Source organism: Maylandia zebra, linkage group LG4 (genome assembly GCF_041146795.1).
Source record: "Maylandia zebra isolate NMK-2024a linkage group LG4, Mzebra_GT3a, whole genome shotgun sequence".
NCBI classification, from domain to species: Eukaryota; Metazoa; Chordata; class Actinopteri; order Cichliformes; family Cichlidae; genus Maylandia; species Maylandia zebra.
In genome coordinates this window covers 9,589,889-9,610,354 of record NC_135170.1, presented here as the reverse complement: position 1 = coordinate 9,610,354, position 20,466 = coordinate 9,589,889, and the positions used below count along the sequence as shown (strand labels likewise).

Below are 20,466 nucleotides of genomic sequence, written 5' to 3'. Positions count from 1 at the left end.
TTTCTAAAAGATGGGAGATTAGACCCTTTGTGCTGTTTACTATATATTCTGAATGTGCAGGGTGAACCCATTGTTTGGAAAGAAAAAAGTGCATCTTGTAAACAAGGACAAATGTAGAAATCTGTTTATGAAAATAAAGAATATATTCACTACAAAAAAGACGGGGGGAGCACAATAGTCTCTTCAGCTCATAAATGAGTTCTGAAACCTGCACACGTGTCTTTGCGGTCATGGCTACATCTAAGGTTTAATTTATGACCAGGAATCACACATCCTAACCCCAAACATCTGTTTTATCTGAAGAAACAGAGAAACCACATTCTGTCCTTGTCCTCCGCAACAATACAGATGTCTTCTTCCTGCCATAAGACACAACTTCCCTTCCCTATGCAAGGGAGGCCTCTGCTTCTAAATAGAATTCTCACTTAGCTGACTGGAAGGGATGTGAAACTGAAGTGAGCAAATGTATGCAAATGTGTCATTATTTAAACAAAACGTAGCTCTTTACGTCGGTGCCCATCTCACAGTCATCATACTGCCCTTTGTAAGTGATGTAAACACGTACTGAATTGCATTTAAACTGACGGGGATGGGCTGAGACTACTTATCTTGGGTGAAGAAACAGGGCTGTCTGCACCTCTGATAATACTAGCCAAACCAAGAAAACACGGGGGTGCAGTGAGTAGATAAGGAACCGTTTAGGCCTGCTTCGTACAGAGTGTGAGTGGGTACTCAGCGGTTTCTGTTACATGAGCACATGCAGGAATGAAACTGTCCCAGGAGACAGCAGGGGACTACAGACCACCTCCTCGGGCCAGTCAGTGTTTGCGCACCATTTCCTCAAAAAGGGCTGTTATCTATCTATCCATCTAAATAACCATCTATCTATCGATCGAACTCTCTATCTGCGCGCCTTTACGCAATACAGATCTCAGACGTCGCAAACATGTTGTAAACATCAATGAGCGCGTGATTCCCGCCCACCATGCCAAAAAGTTCTGAAAGACTTTATTTGCCCCACCTCTTCTGTTCTCACTCAAGGAGAAAGTAAACAGCTCGGCGTATAAGCACCTTATCGCTCACGAGCAGGCGCGTAATAACCGCGCAGCGCTATGCATGGTATCGAAACACAAAACAAGCGAGGAGAGAGCTGCGGCAGATGTGTTTGTGGCAGGTTGTTTTCCGGTGATGCAGGTGGACAATAGAGGGCCGAGGTCGTTCTGTTCCCCGAGAAGACATGATGACATGTGAGATTCTGAGTAGACTGTTGGCACTTTGCGCGATAGCCTGCATCGCGCGAGCGGGTTCCACCCTCCAAGACGCTCGAGATTTCGAGGAGAAAGGTAAGGCATCTTTTGGTTTTGTTTTTTTTCTGGAACTTTTCAGGAAGGCGTTAGTGTGCTCCTATCATGCCATTTCACATAGTGCTCTCACATTTCCAATTTGCCACCCTCAGTGTCCATTCTCCTGAAAGAAGAACCAGAAACCCCCAAATGCTTTGCTGAAGGGAGGAAGGACTTCACGTGCTTCTGGGAGGAAGATGAGGAGAGAGCTGGCTCTGTGCATCAGTACTCCTTTACATACACCTACCAGTAAGTCACACTTATTATTAGATAAAATGAGTCTATGTGGTGATTTTTCCTTTTATCTCTTTTCATATTACACAACCTACAATGAAAGTATTTCAGGGTGGTTTCAGGAGATACCCCTTATACTTTTTTAGGGTTTTTTTTTTACCGCTTCAGTTCCAGAGCCTATTATTAAAAAATAATCCAAATGCTTGATTTGTTTACAAAACAAAAACTAAAATACAATATTATTATCACAATGTTCCCATTTTCCTCTATCCTGAGCAGAAATGAAAACAGCAGCAGGTGCCCCCTCAGTGCCGTCCCTGCAGCAGGTGGGAAAATGCTGATTGTATGCCATCTGAACCGAATTCAGATGTTTGTCCAAATGGACATCCAAGTTCATCGGGAGGGAATACTGATACACAATCGCAGCCTCCTCATCGAACTCGTCTGTAAGTGATGTTTTTTTTCTGCAAACGGTGCTCCTGCCAACAACTTCTGCAAAGCTTAGCACTAGATTAATGCTTTTTAAATACGTTTTTAAGTATTTGTGCCTTACATTCTGCACTAACATGGTTCAAAGTGATGGTTAAAGGGGCTATGCACCTGCTGAGTGCCTAAAAACAAAATTGTGTACTGTAGGTTGAAATAACTGCCATCATCTGCCCATTTCTACTAAGTATGCATGCAGCATTGCATCAAGGTACCTATAGATTGAGGGGAAGTGTTTCAAAGTGAGACTTTGCAGGGAACAGTCTTCCCTTAACTGCTATGCAACTCTATGTCTGTGTGCAGTTCTTCTGGATCCTCCTGCTAATGTAACAGTGAGCAGCACAGGTCAGCAAGGCCAGCTGAATGTCAGCTGGGTGCCACCTCCTCTGAAGTACATGGATGACAGCATGATGTATGAGGTCTTCTATTCTCTGGCTGACAGCCACATTGGGCAGGTAAAGCAGCCTCACCCATTTGAACATTAAACTCTGAGCAGCAGGTTTAATGATGGCCGCACATGGACTTTTTGGGGCTTTTTTGCAGGTTGAAGTGGCCCGGGCATGCTCAGAATATATCTTGAGAGGCCTGCAGTTCAGTAGAAAGTACAAGGTTCAAGTCCGTGTAAAACTGGATGGAGTTAGCTACAATGGCTACTGGAGTGCTTGGAGTGACCCAGTGTTCATGGAAACTCTTCCTACAGGTGGTTATTCACATCAAAATGCATAACAAAAATGTATTATGTACCCCAAAAGCACTGGCAACTCATGAAAGGGACTAAATGATGCCATGGTTTTTTTTTTTTTACCGTATTCAGTGATCTAACACACATTGATCATTCTGTTCCTCCCCTAGAATTTGATCCACTCATCATCTCCCTGACGCTCATCATCTCTTTCATCTTCATTGTCCTGTGTCTTGCTATGCTCCTGTCCCATCATAGGTCAGTCAGCCTGGCCCACACAAACAGATTGCTTACTGTCTGGTCTCAAAAAATGTCCTTCAAGAATTTTAAGTGGCAATAACAGAAAACACAAGTTGTGAAATATATCTTAAGAGTCTGTTCCTTTTCTAGGTTCCTTATAAAGAAGATTTGGCCAGCTATTCCAACTCCTGACAGCAAATTTCAGGGTCTTTTTACCATTTATGGTGGGAACTTTCAGGTAAGAAAAATATTAAGAGTCTACAGCCATGCAGACTGAGCCTTAGCCTGGCACAATGACACTTTGAGCTTAATGTAACATGCTCACATCAACACCATCATATTCTTTTTGTTTTTCTATAGGAGTGGTTAGGGCAAACCAATGGAGGTTTGTGGTTGACGCCAGCTTTCATCTACTCAGAAGAATGCCCCTCTCCTCTGGAAGTACTCTCAGAACTGAGCCTATGCCCCTCACTGCCCTCTCCACCTCTGCCACCCAAGGCCTCTAGAGCTTTGAGTGCAGTCAGGAATGAGGGCAGGGAATTGAGGAATGGGGTTGAAGAGAGAGCACTGTTGGTAAAAGACAATTTAGATGGCGAGACAGATGGGGAAAGAGCCGCACCGCACCACCACTGGTTACTGGACCGCTTGCGGGCACTCCACCAGCACCAGGTTCCCTGCTCGCAGTCTTCTCTGCTGGAGTCTCAAGACACCTACGTCACCCTCAGTGCCAACAACAACAGTAACGATGAGCGCGTGGATAGCAACCTTGAGGAAGCCTTGCCCCTTGAGGCTCTTTTTCCCTCTGGAAATACAGCATTGTGTGAATCTCACTCTGACCTGGGATCAGCGCCTCAAAGCTCTGGATCAGGTTGCATTTCTTCCCAGTCCAGTTTTGAGTACCCAAACCATGCCTGGATGGCCAAGGGCCCCGGGTACACCTACATGGCAGTGGCAGACTCTGGGGTCTCAATGGACTATAGCCCCATGAGCAGAGTTGATGAAAATGGAAAAGTGCCCGTCTACACTAACGAGTACAAGAACATGATCCCTGCTCACAGGAAACCCTTCTTGGTGAGGCAGTACCCTGTCCATGGTGATGGCTGAGAGGAAGCTAAACTGTTTTAAAACAGACTCTGTAAGGGAATTTGGATATTCACCCAAGGCAACATGGCTTCCCATCAACTGTTACAAAAGTAACTGGGGAGGTGACTGACACCACAGTGTAAGCTAAAGAACTCTGTACAGGACACTGAGGGATTGAACTTCTTGAGTTTCTCCACCATGAAGAATTTTGTAAAGCTTCATGTTAAGGCATACATATTGACCATTAACAGGTTTCTTATTAGCATGCATACTGGTAGCAGACTGGTTCTTTATTAGTCACTATAAAGCACTTTCTGATGCTGCAGTCTGCACCATATTCTACAAATATAATTAATTTGCTATCTAATTACTGTTCATTGATGGTAAATAAGGAAGTAGTTATTCATAACCTATTGCCAATATAATAGCAGTTTTCCTTTTATAGCATTTAATGAATACGGGGTATTCTTGTGAAAGACTGCACAAAAGTAAGTGTTAATAGTGTTAAAAAACCTGTAGGTTCACAGAGGTGCAAAGGAGCAAGAAGTACAAACTTGGCACAGCTAACACCATTCTCCTTATTAATTGATAGCATACTTTTGTTTTCATATCATGTTTAAGGTATAGAATAAATGTACTGCTTTAACTAAATTTTATAATTTTCAGCTGATAGAGCTTTTATATTTCTCAGCATGTGGCACCGTTTAGCACCCTAATTCACACATCACAAAAGCTACACAGACAAAAATGAACTTGCTTAAAGCAGTTCATGCTGCTTGGTTAGAGCAGCATTCTTTATATAATGCTTTCCGTGCAGCATAACAGAATTTTAGGTGAACAAAGCAGTAGGAGTTATGTCTTCTTGTTAGAAGTAATGCGACTTTCACATTTTTTACATTGTTATAAAGTCAAACTTCAAGTTTCGGCAATCTTTGATAAATTGTATCATTACCGACATTAAACTGTGAAATAGCACCTACGTACTCAATCATCCAATTACCAGAAGAAACTTTGTACAAACATCATCATTGTGCAAGAACAAGCTCGTCATCACAGCTGTTGCTACTTAATTTTTCATCATCACTGCTGTGAAAAAGAAAGTTGTGTTGTTTTTTTTTCAAACTCAGATTACTCAGCATCAAGTGTATATTATTCCAAAACGACAAATAAACTTAGCTTGGCTAACATTTGCTAAAATCTATAACGCTCTCTGTCTTTTTAAAAATAATTATGGCAAATCTGGCAGCCATCTGCAGTTATGAAAAAGCATGCCCTCTTTCAGTTAATGGAACCTCCATTGTATTATTGTAGGGTCTTTACCCCACAATATAAAGGGCCATGAGGCAATCTTGCTGTGATTTGACGCTATAAAAATATAATTGAATTGATCTGAGTTCTCGAGCTTTAAGTGACAGGTGTACTCAGTCTTTCTATACTGCTCCTGCATTTTGGCTTTGCTTTTGATAAGTAATATATATTTTTAATATGTTATTTGTAGGTGTTCATTTGAGGTTTTTTAAATTTTAAGAACTTTTGGATATTTTGGATCATATCCAAGTGTGAAACTCACTGTACTTGTACATAATAATACAGTTTTTGTTTTCTGTTTTTATCACAATTGTTTGAGAGGATGATCAAATCTGTAAATTGCTGCCATTTCCAAGAAAACCTTGGATCTTGAAGTAAAAGAAATCTAGTAACCACTACTAATGCAGGGCGTGGGGACATTTTAAGCCAATATCCATTTTCATCAATCACTCCAAAAAATTGATTTCCATACTTTTGCACATCCTTGTTTGATTTTGTTGCTCAATAACATCTAGCAACTGAAATTGTAGTTACTCTAAAAGCACGATTCTCAACACTGTTGAGTTATTTTAGTCCAGCAAAGTGTGAAATGGCAGGAAAACAAATTTTATAGCGCAAAAACTGACAACTCGCTAGCTTTCAGTTAGTTTGCGAAAGCTTTTCTATAATAAAGTTGTCTTTTCCCCTACAAACAGGATCTAGCTCTTTACTAGGGGGAACTCCCCAATGTGTATTTCTTTATGCTTAAATATACATAATAAGAGAAACTTTTTCATTTTGTAATTTATTTGAATGTGATATCAGCTACTGAAGTCTCGAGTTTCACAAATTATGATAAAAGAAAGACAAACAGAAAAGCATTACACTGTGTGTTTATTGGAATTTACAATGTGTTTTAGAGACTTTTTGCTCTGTGTCATTTTGGCTTGTTATTAAGGCACTCTCAGCCAAAAATGTTGGAAAACCACTGTTTAGTTTAAGACATTCACATTCCTTAAACGTCTTTGTAAAGACTGTTAATGTTTTTGATTAACCTTCATGTCATTTAAAATTCAAACTCATTAAATATTGTACTGTTACAGCTGTTATGGTCCTTTTACCTGATATCTGAAAGGAAGAGCTTTTTCCCCCCATTTTTTGATAATCCTGTGACACTGTAATGTAGCTGTGACTACCGTCTCTACACAAAGTTTCTCTCAGACCAACTTAAACTCCATTAAACCATCAGGAAAAATGAAGAGCTTCCACTCTTGGGCTACACCTGGCCTGTCGTTATAGTCTTCAGTAAAAGAAGGGTCTGTGATTCCTCTCCCAGAAAGGTAAATGTGCCACACTTCCTGTACAGCAGCTGCTGTAGCTTCATAGCCGCTGTCCTGGTCCAGAGTACAGCGTACCTGGAAATAGCGGTCAAGTACATCAAGGATAGGATCTGTTCCAGATGGATCCCCACCAGCGTTCACCTCCGACAAGAAAGAGGCAATAATGCGGCAGGGGGCTGAACTTGAACCCCGCTGTTCCAGGACTTGCGTGAGAAAGGCAGCAGTGTCACACAGCAGCGCAGCAATGTGCGCAGCGCAAGACCTCTCCCCAGGGTGAAATCCACTTTGGCTGCTGCCCCCAGGACCAGACAGGAAGCTCTCGAGTCTGTCGACTATGATGAGTGAAGGAGGTGTAGGGGACGTGTTGGTAGGCTCATGAAGGCTAGCCACCTGCTGGAGGAGTTCCTCCACTGTCCTGGGATAGGAAAACTTGATTTTCTTTGACAAAAAATATATAAATAAATAGATTATTAATAACAACAACAATAATAATAATGATAAATACATAAACACACAAAAAATGAAAAGCTAAATAAATCATGGTAGATTATTGATTTAACCACCTAATTTTATCACACCTAAAATACTTTTTAAATCTGGGGCTACAATTACATTTTTGTTTTAATTGCTGGGTAACTTTTCAGGCAATAATTGTTTTGACATTTTAATAATTGATCAGCAAATTATTATGGCATTGTTGCCTGTTTTGTATTATAATCATAACCTGCTCCATTTCATCTACAAAGGCTTAAAACACAATTATAATACTAGTGTTTTTTGCTTTATCCAGCTCCACGTGACACGTGGTAATAAATGCTCAATTGTTCAATTACTTGTGATTACATGTGAGTTTCTAATTTTCTAACTGCAATCAAAGATATTGATATAACAGATATTAACAAGTCAGTGACCAGTTAAAATTATGCACCATATCCATGGTTGTAAAAGTGTATTAAATTATTATGTGCTTTGATTGAGCCGTACAGTAATTGTAACCATGGCAGTGGCTGGTGTCTTTCTGCTGTGTTGCAACCCTAAACCACTTTCAACCTAAACTAGACCTCAGTTATTTCTTATAATATTTATTTGTTTCCCTGACCCAAAAAAGGTTAACAGATAACAATAAAAACGGGAGTTAAAAAAAGAGGGGTATCACGTCTGCTCAAATGTCATTTTAAACACTTACAAATGTCTGTAACGTTTATATATTCATATCATAAAACGTAAATAGCATTCACGGATTGGATGATCTGCAACTAAATGACTAAATAATTAAATAAAATGTAAGCACCTATGTTGGAAGATGAAAAAACTTCCATGACAACAACCCTCAAAACACTAACACACAAGGCACCTGGGCTACTAAAATGTTGTTTATCACGAGTAGTGAAAAAAACAAGCTTTTGCGAATTTGGGTACAGTTTAAACATAAAACGACCCCTACCTTTAGACTTTCTGGGCTCAGGTTGGGAACACATCTCTGCAGAGACGGTGGAAGGCTCTGGATCTGAGTCTGGGTAAAGAACATCACTTTTATGCCCATCTCCGCGGCAGCTGTGACGGAAGCCAAAAGCAGCACGGAGCGGCTGAGGCTGTGGTCTCCGACCACCAGGGTGCTGCAGGTCGTTGGTGACGGAGTAATAACTTTGACGTCCTTCTTTAAATCGGATTGTGACATAAACGTCCGAAAAACGAGCGACAAAATATCAGCCATGTGTCACAATCCCACAATCAACGCTTTACTAACCAAAAATGATGCTCTGGCTCAAGCTTCCCGCGTTTGTTTACATGGTGCACGATGGTGTTCGTGCTACTGTAGTCCGGATGCAACGCATTGTGTCCATTGTAACGTTCCGCTCGGTCCACACGGTTCATATTTCTATTAGCATTTCACCGATGTCTTCGCCTAGCTTAAAAGGAAAAACTAGATATTGCCAACGCAAAGTTTATGAATCTATAGCGCGAGGAAGACGAGCTCAAAATGCATTGATATCAGTGTTTCCTGCGAGTCCTTACACAACTTCCGGCATGTCGGATAATCAAAGCATCAGCTGTTATGGCCAAGATGGCGCATCAGCTGGCAGAAGTGGAGGCTCCCCTGGACACAAACCAAGCCGGGGAGCAAGGAAAGGGTGTTTTGAGGCGCTGTAGGGGGCGACCCAGGCTCACAGACTCCGACCGAGCGCAGAGGCGGCTGGAATCCAGAAAGAAGTACGATGTCAGGAGGGTGTACCTCGGAGAGTCGCACAAGCTGTGGAGTGATCTCCGCAGGCGGACCGGTCTGAGCGACGCCGGGCTGGCAGAATATCTCATCCTACTCAACTCCACCTATGGAGAAAAATACCAGCAGAAATACTGCGGGTAGGAATGTGCTGCAGACACGTTATCTAATCAGAGTGGTATATTGACTAGCTGTTTTCTTCTGTCAGACATTGCTCTTTACATTTGTGCTAGTTTTAATCTTAAAGGGCACTTACTGTTATAACTGGACTCCACGAGGGTATATTTTCATAATTCACTGTTCAAAAATAATCTTTGTTTATGTCCTAGTTCACTGTTCATTCTCACTCCCCCTCCCCTTAAGCCAACTCTTTCCTGATTTGCTGCATATAGCAAACGGAAGGTTTGAAATAAATGTTGCAATTTGTAACATCATATTTAATACGAGTACCCACCATTGTAACAGTATGATAAAAAGCAAGCAAAAGCACAATAGTTCAACTTTAGATAAGTACTGTTTGTTTGTTGTGACTAATCTGTTTTTTCCAAATGATGTGTTTCTGTGTTGCAGGAAGAAGATTGCCCCAGAAGTCTCGGCAAAACAGAAAAGAGGTGTGTGGAGCCATTATTACATGGAAATATTTCCAAATTAAGCACGTAGGGTTTGAGGTTGGGAATGAAGTCTGTTTAAAGCGGCTCAGTTATTTGGTGTATCAAACTGGAGCTTGCCTAAATGTTTTCTAGACAAAAGTGCTTGCATCAAGTTAAATACACAGACAATAAAGATCCAAAATTTCACAAAGATCCAGAAGAACAGTTTTGAGGTTATAACTTAAAATGAGTATTGTATTACACATTTGTCATTATTTTTTAAGCAGTGTGTGAGTATTTATTTACTTATTCAACATAAAACTTGAGTACAGTGCCACATCCCAACACAAATCCCTATCCTAAAGCGGATATGCATGAAATGTTTCTCATATTGTTTAAGTGTGAATGCAAATGTTACTGCATTTTCTAATGTTTTATAACTAAAAATCAAGTTTTCAACATTATCAACATGTTATGAAAAATGAAAAAATAAAAATAGTATTAATTACATAATTGTATGTGAAATGTAATCAAAGCAGTCAAACAACTAGAACTTCTTTAAATTTCGGCTGGTCTCCTTTTCAAGGGGATTGATCTCTTTGTGCACCTCTTTTAGTGCTGCTACTATTCTTAGATCACACCGTAGGTGTCTTGTTCTGCACGCTTGCACCCTCCATCTTCAAATTATCCATCTACTTCAAACCTGTGGCATAGAGCAAACAGTCATATCTGTGTCAGACTGATCAGACGTTCACCAGTCATTAGAGCCAAGTCTGCAACTCAGAAGACACTTTCAAACATTGGAAGATGTCTTCCATGTCAAAGCCTGAGAAGCATGCTCATTTCTGTGGTGCTGCATGGAGAAATCCTTCAATAATCAGAAATCAGGATATTTCCTGATCTGTGGCACTTTGGCACTTGTTGTGCCATCATGCTGCTTAGGGCAATATTGTTCTTCACTACCTGCAGTACTTGCCTCATTTGCATCCCTGCTTCACCAAAGTGAACTTGTACTTGAAGCATTGCTTCAGTGGAGGAGATCTAGTGCAAGAGTTATGTTAGACCAGGACTTCCATGGAGTGATCTAAAATAGGCAGCATTTCTGCAAAAAGAAAGGTCACCTTGAAGCCAACTGTGACCAAATTTAAATCTTTTTGCTTTATGGATGTTTACACTGACTCAACATTTATTCTTCTTTGCTAAGGAATCAACTTTCATGTACGCTATTACTGCACGTGTTGAGTCTTAGTTGATATGTGGTTAATCTCATTCTATAAACTGTTTATCCAACAAAAATTAATCTGCCATTCATCATCCATCTCATATGCCCCCCACCCCGCACCCTGGCATATACGCTCAGGCAGGAAGCAATGTGTGTCCAGCCTCCAGAGCCTGGTGTGTTGGTACCAGCAGCACTCGCACTCTTGCCCACACGAGCCCCAGCTTAGAGCTCTAGAGACCCAGTCCAACTTCTCCACCACTGCAGTCTGGCAATGTGAAGGCAACCACTCGTTTGTGCAATACCTTTTCTCACCTCTGGGGGAGGCAAGTGACTCTGAGCATGAGGAGGGAGTGAACAGGGACAGCGATGGAGAGTGTGCAGTCAAAACAGACGTGTCTGTAGCAAAAAACATAGTAAGCCGGAAGAGAAGGAAGGAGGCTCACAGACAGTTGAAAGGTGTGTAGAATCGTACTGTAAGTGTTTGTTTTGTTGTGTAGACTTCAGTAAATCCTACATTTCTTAATGACCAACTTGCCCTTTTATTAATCATTTTCTTTTTGTAGACGTGGGATTAAATGTGGATGTTTCTGAGGAACATCAGGAAGCTGTAAGCCAGGTAGAAGAGGTTGTAGTTCCAACCCCTGAAGCCAGCGTACTGGCCTCTTCCAAGGATGCTCCGCTGACAGGGCAGCCTATCTGGGAAGTGGAGATGGTGCGACAGCAAGGCTCCCTCACAGCGGCTTTTCACTCCGTCCCCACAGAGGAAGAGGAGGAGACTGAAGATCTGAGGCAAGGTAAGGATGGAGGGGAAGAAGAACGCCTCACAGAAGAGGAAGTCAGGACTGTTAGGCACGATTACGAGTGCGTTATGACGGCATCCTTAGCTGATGAACTTGACAAGTCTGATGAGGACTTGGTGCTGTCGCAGAGCCTGAGTGGCTCAGTGCGCCTGAGTGCTCAGACAGAACTGTCAGTCCCACCGACCATGCAGGTCCAAGAGCAGAGCGAACTGTTTGAGCCTCAGACTCTGCAAACGGTGGTGACCGGCTGTGAGATTCCTGACCAGAGGACGGCTTTGGAGGGCTCACAGGTAGGTAAACGAGTATTTCACAGAAATAAGACTGCAGGAGGAGTGTGTTACTCTTTTTCATAAACTACATTTCCCATCGTTCCTAGTTAATTATCATCACTGGCCCCAGCTACGAAGCCCTGGCATCCGAGGGAATCCAACTCAACATGGGAGGCGGAAATGTGGAGGAAGTCACCTGCACCGTCATTGGGGGCGTCACCTACAACCAGGTGTGCACGGCTGACTCGAAAATCAGAACAGCAGAGGATGAGGACTCCATGACAGGTGCGCTACTTTGGAACTCGAAATTTCTGGACTTTGAGATGAAATGTTCCTATATCTGTCAGTCTTTTGATGATCATTTGATACTCAAAGTGTTCAGTCTTATTGTAATAAATAAAGCATAATTAAAATTATCTGATGTTTTATGTTTGAAATGTAACATTTGTTGCTAAAAAATGAGCATAAAAGCTCTGAAGAAGTTTTGAAGTTGTAAGTTGTTGTAAGTTCCTAATAAAAACACAGCAATTAAATATTAAAATATTCAACTGTGCGCATCTTGAAAACTGTAAGCATTTTGTGAAAGTTTAGGTTCTATTAGGAATCACATCCATTCTGGGAATGATTTCCACTTTTAAAAGATGCTTACAGTAATCGGCTTCACTAAGTCTGCTGGCTGACTCTGTGAGAGACTGTCACATGTCCATAACTGACATCACTGGACATGCAATAAAGTGCCTCTTTTTGTTTTGGGTTTATTTAGTGTCAGCAAACTCCAGAGAAGTATATTTATATAGATTTGAATCATACCTGTTTCATGTAAACATCCCGTCCATTGATTTCCATGTGAATAAAACACAGAACTTGAATGTTATGATATGTTCGTGCTACTGAGATGTGTCAATTCAAGTTATATAAGCATATATTTGATTATGTTTATATAAATTTATATAAATTCATGCCAGTGTATATATGTCTAAATCACATGCATTTTAGCGCCACTGCTCGCAGTGGGCATGAACTTTGTAAAACAGGAAGTTCTAGATTACCTGTGTGAATCCCTTTTGCTCTCCTGCAACATGCAGCACCAGTCTGATAGTTTCTGACTAAATCCAGCCAACACCTAATACCAAGAAAGAGTAGCTGAGTGTAATGTGCACTGATTTGCATTTTGTTTTCTTTACACTTTGGATATTGACTTAAATGATTTGAATTGTCTTCCCAGCACTCAGATTTGACTAATGGGAGTCTTTATGTTTTCTCTAAAAGAATTTACTTGTCGTTTCCCTGCAGGTATGACTGACAAACAACTGCTGCAGCCCAGTGTTGACACTTTGGAGCTGGGCAGTGACAGACAGCTGCAGAGGAGTCTGAGCAGGTTTGAGACTCACGTACTCAACATCATCTTAAAAGCAAATAGAGAATGCCATTGTCATCAGGTCACTGTTTTAAGTTGGTCTCCTTAGTGTGCCGCTCAGTCCACTGTGCCCCTTTTTGCAATGTCAGGTCAAAGAGAAGCAGACGAGGCCCGGTGATCGAGGCTGATGGGATGCTCAAGATGTTCCACTGTCCGTATGAGGGTTGCAGTCAAGTCTATGTAGCAATTAGCAGCTTTCAGGTAAAGTTAATTAGTCGTGCTCTGCATTTGAGCTTTTTCTGTTTCTACACGCGAGCTCTAAATGTCTGCTCTCTGTAGAATCACGTGAACCTAGTTCACAGGAAAGGAAGGACAAAGGTTTGCCCCCACCCTGGCTGTGGAAAGAAATTCTACCTGTCGAACCATCTGCATCGCCACATGATCATCCATTCTGGTGAGTTCGCAAAAGACACCCCTGTGTATTGCCTGCGTGTTATCTGCATATACTTCCAAATGTAAACATGAATCTTCCTACAGGCGTTAGAGATTTTATCTGTGAGACTTGTGGAAAGTCATTTAAACGCAAAAATCACCTGGAGGTTCACAGGCGGACGCACACAGGAGAAACACCACTCCAGTAAGTTACTAATGCTTCAAACAGATCCTATTGTTACTCTTTTTAGTAATTAAACACTGAGAAGTTCAGATCACTGTTGCTTTATATTGGAATTAAAATGTGGAGCAATTGTTGAGTCACTAGTCTCTCTGGGAGCTAAATTTATTACATGGCCCCAAATATTAACATTCTCACATACATCTTGTCACCCACGTCATCGTCATCATCTGTCAGATGTGAAATCTGTGGCTACCAGTGTCGCCAGCGCGCATCCCTGAACTGGCACATGAAGAAACACACTCCAGAGGCCCACTACAACTTCACCTGTGAGTTCTGTGACAAGAGGTTCGAGAAGCTGGACAGTGTCAAATTCCACAAGTTAAAGAGTCACCCAGACAAGCAGGCAACCTGAGGTGCATAAGCATTACTGGCTGGACACCTCCGAGACCAAAGGAAGTCTTCCAGTGAAGAGAGAGACTTTGCCGCGTCTGTATTGCCTTGCACGTCCAGGGCGATGAACATCAGCCGTGTTCTTACAGGCTGAGGATGAAGGCAGGAGTGATTTGGACTAACAGCTGTGCAGGACGCATGCTGTGTCAGAGGCTAATTTCCTCATTTGGTAAAGAGTGATTCCTAAATATTTCAAGCAACTGTTCACATACCAGACTTGGCAAAATCAGTCAGAATTAATTTGATATGTTTTCTGTTTTTGTTTTGTTTTTCAGGACAATTTCCGATATTAAAAAAGAAGAAGTGATTAAACATAGCTGTAAACATTAGCAAGGCTTGTTAACTAGCTTGCTAGTAACTGTTGCTTTCTGAGCTGGTTGTGCTTTGTTACATGTTCATTTTTATTTGGGGTTACAGATTAAGTAAAAGACCCGGTCACATTCATGACCAGCCCACACACCGTGTAGTATTTCCCCACTCTGTGGGAACCAATTCAGAATGCTTCTAGATCTGAGATTTGGCTAATTATTTTCAGCAACCATATTTGTTCCCTCTGGCGTGAGCAGACAGTTGTGTAATAGTAAATGTTTTTGTAGGCTCTGGAAAGTGTCCTGCAGTTACATAAAGGGCATATTGAAAACATACAAAAAAAATGTATTTTTTCATGTGTAACCATGAAGATCTCTGTTTCCTTAAACAATTCAGTTCAGTTTCATTTATACAATGCTAAATCCCAAAAGCTGTCACCTTAAGGTGCTTTAAATAGTAAAGTCAATATAAAGTCCAGCAATCCGACGACCCCATATAAGCAAGCACTTTGCAAAAGTGGGAAGGAAAAACTCTGTTTTAACAGGACTAAACCTCCAGCAGAACCAGGCTGAGGGAGGGGCAGCCAGCTTTAACTGGTTGTGGGTGAGTGGGAAACAGGACAAAAGACACTAATGGCATAGAGCTAAAAGGTCAAAGTAGTGCATCACGGGAAGCCTCCTGGAGCTTAGGTTTATCACAGCTTAACTAAGGGATGGTTCATTGTGACGAGCCCTAGTTTATAAGCTTTATGAAAAAGGAAAATTTGGGTTGCTCTGGACAAAAATACTTCATTGGTTTCTCGGCTTTGCTCGTTAAAAAGCAAGATCCTCAGCTGATTTTAATATAGCTAAACTCAAATTTGCAGTCCTTTTCCGAAGCACCATTGCTACGTTTGAATCGATCCCTGGAAGTCTCATTCTGACCACTTACATCTGTGCTCCTGGTAAAATCGACTTTCGTGTCAAAATGACTAAGAAAGTACTTTCAGTTCCTTTGGTATTTTCCAAGTTGATGAATCTGCAGGTTTTAATGTAGCACAGATATTATGTGAGCTTGGTGCAACTCTAGCATATATCTTGCCTTGGGAGCAGTACCAGGACTACAGTAGCTTTGGACCACCTGAGGCTGGGTTTGTGTCTCCTCCTGGAGTTGATTTAGTGATCTTTTGCACATAAGATGAATGTGCTAGCCACAACACCATGGACTCACTAGACTGACCTATGAGTCATAACTGTTAAGGAGACCTGTATCTCTGTCTGTGACCTGGAAAACAAACGACCATTTTCAGTTTTCTTTGTCATTTACAAGTTAGAGTTTAAAGTCCTGAGCCATCTGATTAGTTGGAAATGGCCTCCTCAAACACAGCAACTATTGTTTGCTCTCTGTCAGTGCAGTAAAATTCAAATTTTTATCCATCCTGACAAAGTTAATTCACAACCCTTCTACTTGCTTCATTTGGCTTCCTGCTTATGCGCCAAAACTAAATTCAAATTGGAAGAGAGTGGTTTTGGCACGTTTGCAGAGAGGAGCGATTTGCTTTTTATGGGCAGAATCACAGAACTGATCGATCCAGGTAACATACCTGGTCTGTAGGTTGTGTCTGTCTACACTGCATGTACAAATTCAAATGTAGGCTTTTCTGTTTTAGTCACTCAAGGCGACTGTTAGCTGCGTTGCTCGGGAGAGCAGTATTTATTTGACAGAGTCCAATGGGAAAGCTTGTGAGATTGATGTGACAGTTTCTCAGGAAAATTCACCTTTGTCTTCTTGTCCTGTGATATTTTTTTTGTATTTTTATTTTATTTTTTTAAGAAAATGCACTTTTTCTTCTCTTCTGTCACTTTGGCTAACTGGTGAATCAGTAAAAAATATGTCACCATGACTCATGTTTGTGCCATTTCTTTCTTTTTTCTTAATGACACCTATTTGACACATGATTAATATGCAGGCTGTTTGTGCCTGTTACATAATGCAACCCAGGGTGTGTGTATGTGTGTGTTTTTGAGTGGGTGTGCATAAGGAATAAGCAACATCATGAAAACCATGCAGATGACACCTAGTTATGAAATCTTTTCACAGGATCTGGACCCTGTGAGTCAGAAGAATATTGAACATTAGAAAATGGTTTCAGTAAAACGTTTAGCTTGGGGCACATTAGAATCCTCCTGGTCACATTAAAATATTGAGATGAGATGCTTAGGAAAGAAATTACAGGTTTTCCAAGTGAAATATGAGGTCATCCAATAGGCTACCAAGATTTATTTAGTCTTCACATCTGCTGCGCCTTAACTCAACATTTTTCTAGTGTTTTTGATCTATTCTTCTTTCTTTAACAATTTTGAGTGAGTGGTTTTTGACCCTCTTTGATCTTTTTTTTATTAGCTTGTGTGATTTTCAAGTAAAACAAAAGTCACAGTGTAAGCAACATGAGGCCAAAGTCTCAGGAGCAGTCACCTTGCTGAGTACTAACTTTCCATTTATTTAAAGTAAACCTATTATGCTTTCATATACAGAAACCAGTTTGAGGTGATTTAAACTTTGTTACGTTGTGTGTTAGCAGCCATCAGAAGTTTGGGTGCGCTGTGGCCATAAATGGGTGGACACGGTCAGCAACAATACTCAGGTTAGGCTGTGAAGTTTAAACAGTTCTCAATTAGTGTTAATTTGCCAAGAAGCTATCCTTATGGCACCACCAGCGTGAACTGCTGATGCAGCAGAAATCAAAACTCATGAGACCAAAACCTTTGGAAAGGAAGTACAGGACATGGCAAACAGCAACAACTGGAAAGGGAAATAAAAATACCCCCCACTCACAGATGAACAGTTTCCATCCACTCTATAAGCACAAACACATCATAAACAGACACCTTAGTAGGACTACCAAATGTAGTGATGAAGATTTTGTAATGAAGGACAGAATATATTTGATGTGTGTATGCGTACAAACAAAGCTCTATTTAAATGTCAAGAAGCAGTCCTATTGTTCTGAGAAATATCACAGAGAATAGCCGCTCTGCTGATGCTTGTGCAAACTGGCACTCCCTCAGTACGTCATCATGGTAAACAACTTCTTTCACATTATAATAGAAAAGCACTGTCCCATATTTTCCCTGCCTCTTTCATAGGTGGCCTGCCCTGCTCGGATGGAATAATCGGGTGCCCCAATTGAGCACGAGACACAGATCGTTTTGTTTTTCTTTTGTTTGTTGGTCCAATTGGGAAAAAGCTCATATCACTTTGGTATAAAAATCACTGTTAATTATTAGTGAGCTGACAGTTAATTGAATTTCTGCAAATGGTCATTTCAGTTTTAACCAACAAGTTTGGGTCTTAGGAGGTTAAAGCAAGTTAAACTCTTTGTTGATTCTAAAGTTTGTATATGATTCAAGACATAATAAATTATCTTGACCTTACCAGGTCTTAAAATTAGGTAAATACAACGTCAGATGAATAACAGCATGTGTGTTATTCTATTTAACAAAACCTAATCCAGCGGCAGAGTGGGGAACGTATACTTCATGATTCAATAGCTTGTAGAATAACCTTCAGCAGCAATAACTGAGCAGTTTGTAATGAGGTGTTTGAGCTGATATGCTGTGTTTGGTTTTCTCCAAATATGGCGCTGTGCATTATAGCCAGTCATCCCCACTTTGGTCTCGTCAGTCCAAAGGATTTGTTCAGATGCAGCTTTGCAAACCTAAACGGTGTTTGTTCGTTTTATAAACAAGTCACACCTTTTCACTCTGTTCCTAATTATACTGTCATCAGCTTTAACATTTAACATGCTAACTAAGGCCTGTAGAGTCTGAGAGATAACCTTTGTTTTTGTTTTTTGTTTTGTTTTTTTTTGTTTTGTTTTGTTTTGGGGGTTTTTTTTGGGGGGGGGGTCTTTTTTTGACAGTTTTTCTGAGCATTGCACAGTCTGATGTTTGGAAGATATTGATACGATATTGTGTTAACACACATGTGAAAGCTGCAGAGCAGCAAACAACTGCCAGAACTCCTGCTTTTATAGAGGTGCTCACACTCGCTGATGATCAGTTAAGCAACTGCATTTGATTATCAGCACCTGGTCGGTACTTACCCTTTTAATTCCTATGGAAGCTGTAAGGGTGTGCTTTGTTTTTCCACACACTGCTACCGCATTTTAGCTCACTTTTGTTAAATAACTAACGACACAGCACTGTAATGTGTTGCTGTATTTACTTTTATGCGAATCATTTTGTATTTTGTACATATTCATGTTGTTTTCTTTGTTCTTTTTAAGTGTACTTTAAGAAGTTTGTGATGCAGTAAATATCAGATACGGGTAACATGACAAATGTTCAGTTTATAAAGGAGTAGGTAATGGATGATACTAGGTTCTAATTTATAAATAATCGGGTATGAATAACTTGAGTTTACTATATAATATTATACTGCAGTATATTTCTAACTAACTAGGCAGTTCATTCTGTTTCTCTTATTTCTCTTCTTTAACACATTTTTTCTAATGACAACCTGAAAGAAAGGAAGACTTGAAATTAGAGGTCAAGTGTGTGGCATGATCTTTGGATGCCAACTACATAGTGGGATATTTAGACATGTCATTTAGTAGTATCATTTCCAAAGTCTTGCCAATACAAACAACGGCAGCAGAATTCAAAGCAAAGTTTTAAATATAAAAAAGACATTCTCTCAACATTTGACCTTATTTGACCTTGAAGAAGAGGTCAAAGGTCAAAGGAATATTATATTTATAATCCCTATATATCACTCTCTATTTGTCTATATATTGTCAATACAAGCAATGGCAGTGCTAAACATAGTTTTAGAAAGCTTTATGTAGTATTGTTGTCACTAACCGTCAGATTAATCTACCGGCCTTTGAGAAAAGGTCAAAGGCCAGATGTGACATGATTTTTTTTTCAATCTAAATTCTAAATAAATTATTTTTCTTTTTTTTTGTTCATGTTTTTGTCTGACAGCAGAACATAAAAACATTGACTACAGGAATAGTTATCCCCATACAGTCACGTCTCTGTCCTGTTTGTTGAATGGTACTTAAAAAACCATAACGCACAAAAGTGAAAACAAAATCACAAACAAACAAACATTTAAAAAAGTAAAAACAGAGTGTTTATAAACTTAGCTTGAGCTTGACCTCTGGGTATACTAAACGTTTACATCCAATACAAAATACATATCACAATATCTGTCTAAACAGACCTATCCTCTATGTAGTGCAAGAAGGGACCCCAGACCTGATCAAAGATATCTTCTCTCCTCTAAGTTACCTGTTCATATATAGCCATTTTTTTCAGTCCATTCCTTAAAGCAGCAAGAGTTAGATGACGTCCAGTGTCCCATTATTATCCTGCACCTTGTTATGGCGGCCAGACGCACCCACAGCTTCTGTCTTCCAGATAGATTCATGCTATCTGGTAACAGACTCAGGACACACAAAGCGGGAGACTTCGAGAGATCAAATTGAAAAGGACCTTTCAAAAGGTTAATGATCCCATCGCACATGTGGACATTTTTTTCACATGCATACAGCATATGAACTAAAGTCCCAGCTTCTTTCTGACACTTCCAGCAGGTGTCTTTGTCAACTAAATTCAGTCTGAATAGTTTGCTAGGGGTCCAATAGCTTCTGTGGAGTAATTTGTACTGGATACGCTGTGATTGCGTGTGGCATGAGCAACCATACCAACATATAACCAGCTTCTTCCAACTGTCCTCTGAAATCTGGATTCCCAAATCTCTCTCCCAGCCCAGCTTCAGCCCCTCTAGACAGGCGATTGTGCCTCTCTGAAGATCCCACAGAATTTAGACGGTTTGGTTACCAAATAAATCCCCCAACTTAATTCCTGCACTAGCCTACGTGAACGGTTTCTTACCAATTAATAATTTCTTATTATACCAAATAGAGGCTCTAGAGGTAAGATAAGGATT

The 20,466-nt window shown here is 40.5% G+C and overlaps 3 protein-coding genes across 5 annotated transcripts; 2 read left to right on the top strand and 1 right to left on the bottom strand.

Annotated features, from left to right (window-relative positions):
* Positions 1 to 1,058: 1,058 nt before the first annotated feature.
* epor (erythropoietin receptor) lies at positions 1,059 to 6,455 on the top strand. The gene is made up of 8 exons (XM_004562883.5): positions 1,059 to 1,343; positions 1,457 to 1,592; positions 1,857 to 2,023; positions 2,367 to 2,518; positions 2,607 to 2,763; positions 2,916 to 3,003; positions 3,136 to 3,223; positions 3,346 to 6,455. Exons 1-8 carry the CDS (start codon positions 1,238 to 1,240, stop codon positions 4,087 to 4,089), a joined length of 1,638 nt encoding a protein of 545 aa, XP_004562940.1. The 5' UTR covers positions 1,059 to 1,237; the 3' UTR covers positions 4,090 to 6,455.
* On the bottom strand, positions 6,233 to 8,593 carry swsap1 (SWIM-type zinc finger 7 associated protein 1). Its single transcript, XM_004562884.5, has 2 exons — positions 8,140 to 8,593; positions 6,233 to 7,133 (listed from the first exon to the last, which is right to left on the bottom strand). The coding sequence occupies exons 1-2, from the start codon at positions 8,407 to 8,409 to the stop codon at positions 6,573 to 6,575; spliced, it is 831 nt and encodes a 276-aa protein (XP_004562941.1). The 5' UTR covers positions 8,410 to 8,593; the 3' UTR covers positions 6,233 to 6,572.
* A 158-nt stretch (positions 8,594 to 8,751) lies between these two features.
* znf653 (zinc finger protein 653) lies at positions 8,752 to 16,411 on the top strand. Of its 3 annotated transcripts, XR_191481.4 has the most exons (11): positions 8,752 to 9,056; positions 9,487 to 9,527; positions 10,867 to 11,184; positions 11,292 to 11,818; positions 11,905 to 12,082; positions 13,091 to 13,175; positions 13,304 to 13,415; positions 13,494 to 13,608; positions 13,692 to 13,791; positions 14,005 to 14,389; positions 14,496 to 16,411. XR_191481.4 is itself a non-coding variant. In XM_004562885.4 (10 exons), exons 1-10 carry the CDS (start codon positions 8,752 to 8,754, stop codon positions 14,180 to 14,182), a joined length of 1,959 nt encoding a protein of 652 aa, XP_004562942.1. In that variant the 3' UTR covers positions 14,183 to 16,411. The 3 variants fall into 3 exon arrangements, 2 of the variants coding, with proteins under 2 accessions (XP_004562942.1, XP_076739068.1); XM_004562885.4 differs by having other exon boundaries at positions 14,005 to 16,411; XM_076882953.1 differs by lacking the exon at positions 10,867 to 11,184 and having other exon boundaries at positions 14,005 to 16,411.
* The last annotated feature ends 4,055 nt before the right edge of the window (positions 16,412 to 20,466 follow it).

Excerpts from the sequence above, each read along its gene's own strand:
- epor (XM_004562883.5), top strand. The coding sequence starts at position 1,238 with ATGATGACATGTGAGATTCTGAGTAGACTGTTGGCACTTTGCGCGATA. Across the intron at positions 1,344-1,456 it reads TCGAGATTTCGAGGAGAAAG|TGTCCATTCTCCTGAAAGAA; the intron begins GTAAGGCATCTT and ends TGCCACCCTCAG. Across the intron at positions 3,224-3,345 it reads TTTATGGTGGGAACTTTCAG|GAGTGGTTAGGGCAAACCAA; the intron begins GTAAGAAAAATA and ends GTTTTTCTATAG.
- swsap1 (XM_004562884.5), bottom strand. The coding sequence starts at position 8,409 with ATGGCTGATATTTTGTCGCTCGTTTTTCGGACGTTTATGTCACAATCC. Across the intron at positions 7,134-8,139 it reads TGAGCCCAGAAAGTCTAAAG|AAAATCAAGTTTTCCTATCC; the intron begins GTAGGGGTCGTT and ends TTTTTGTCAAAG.
- znf653 (XM_004562885.4), top strand. The coding sequence starts at position 8,752 with ATGGCCAAGATGGCGCATCAGCTGGCAGAAGTGGAGGCTCCCCTGGAC. Across the intron at positions 12,083-13,090 it reads GGATGAGGACTCCATGACAG|GTATGACTGACAAACAACTG; the intron begins GTGCGCTACTTT and ends GTTTCCCTGCAG. Across the intron at positions 13,416-13,493 it reads TAGCAATTAGCAGCTTTCAG|AATCACGTGAACCTAGTTCA; the intron begins GTAAAGTTAATT and ends TGCTCTCTGTAG.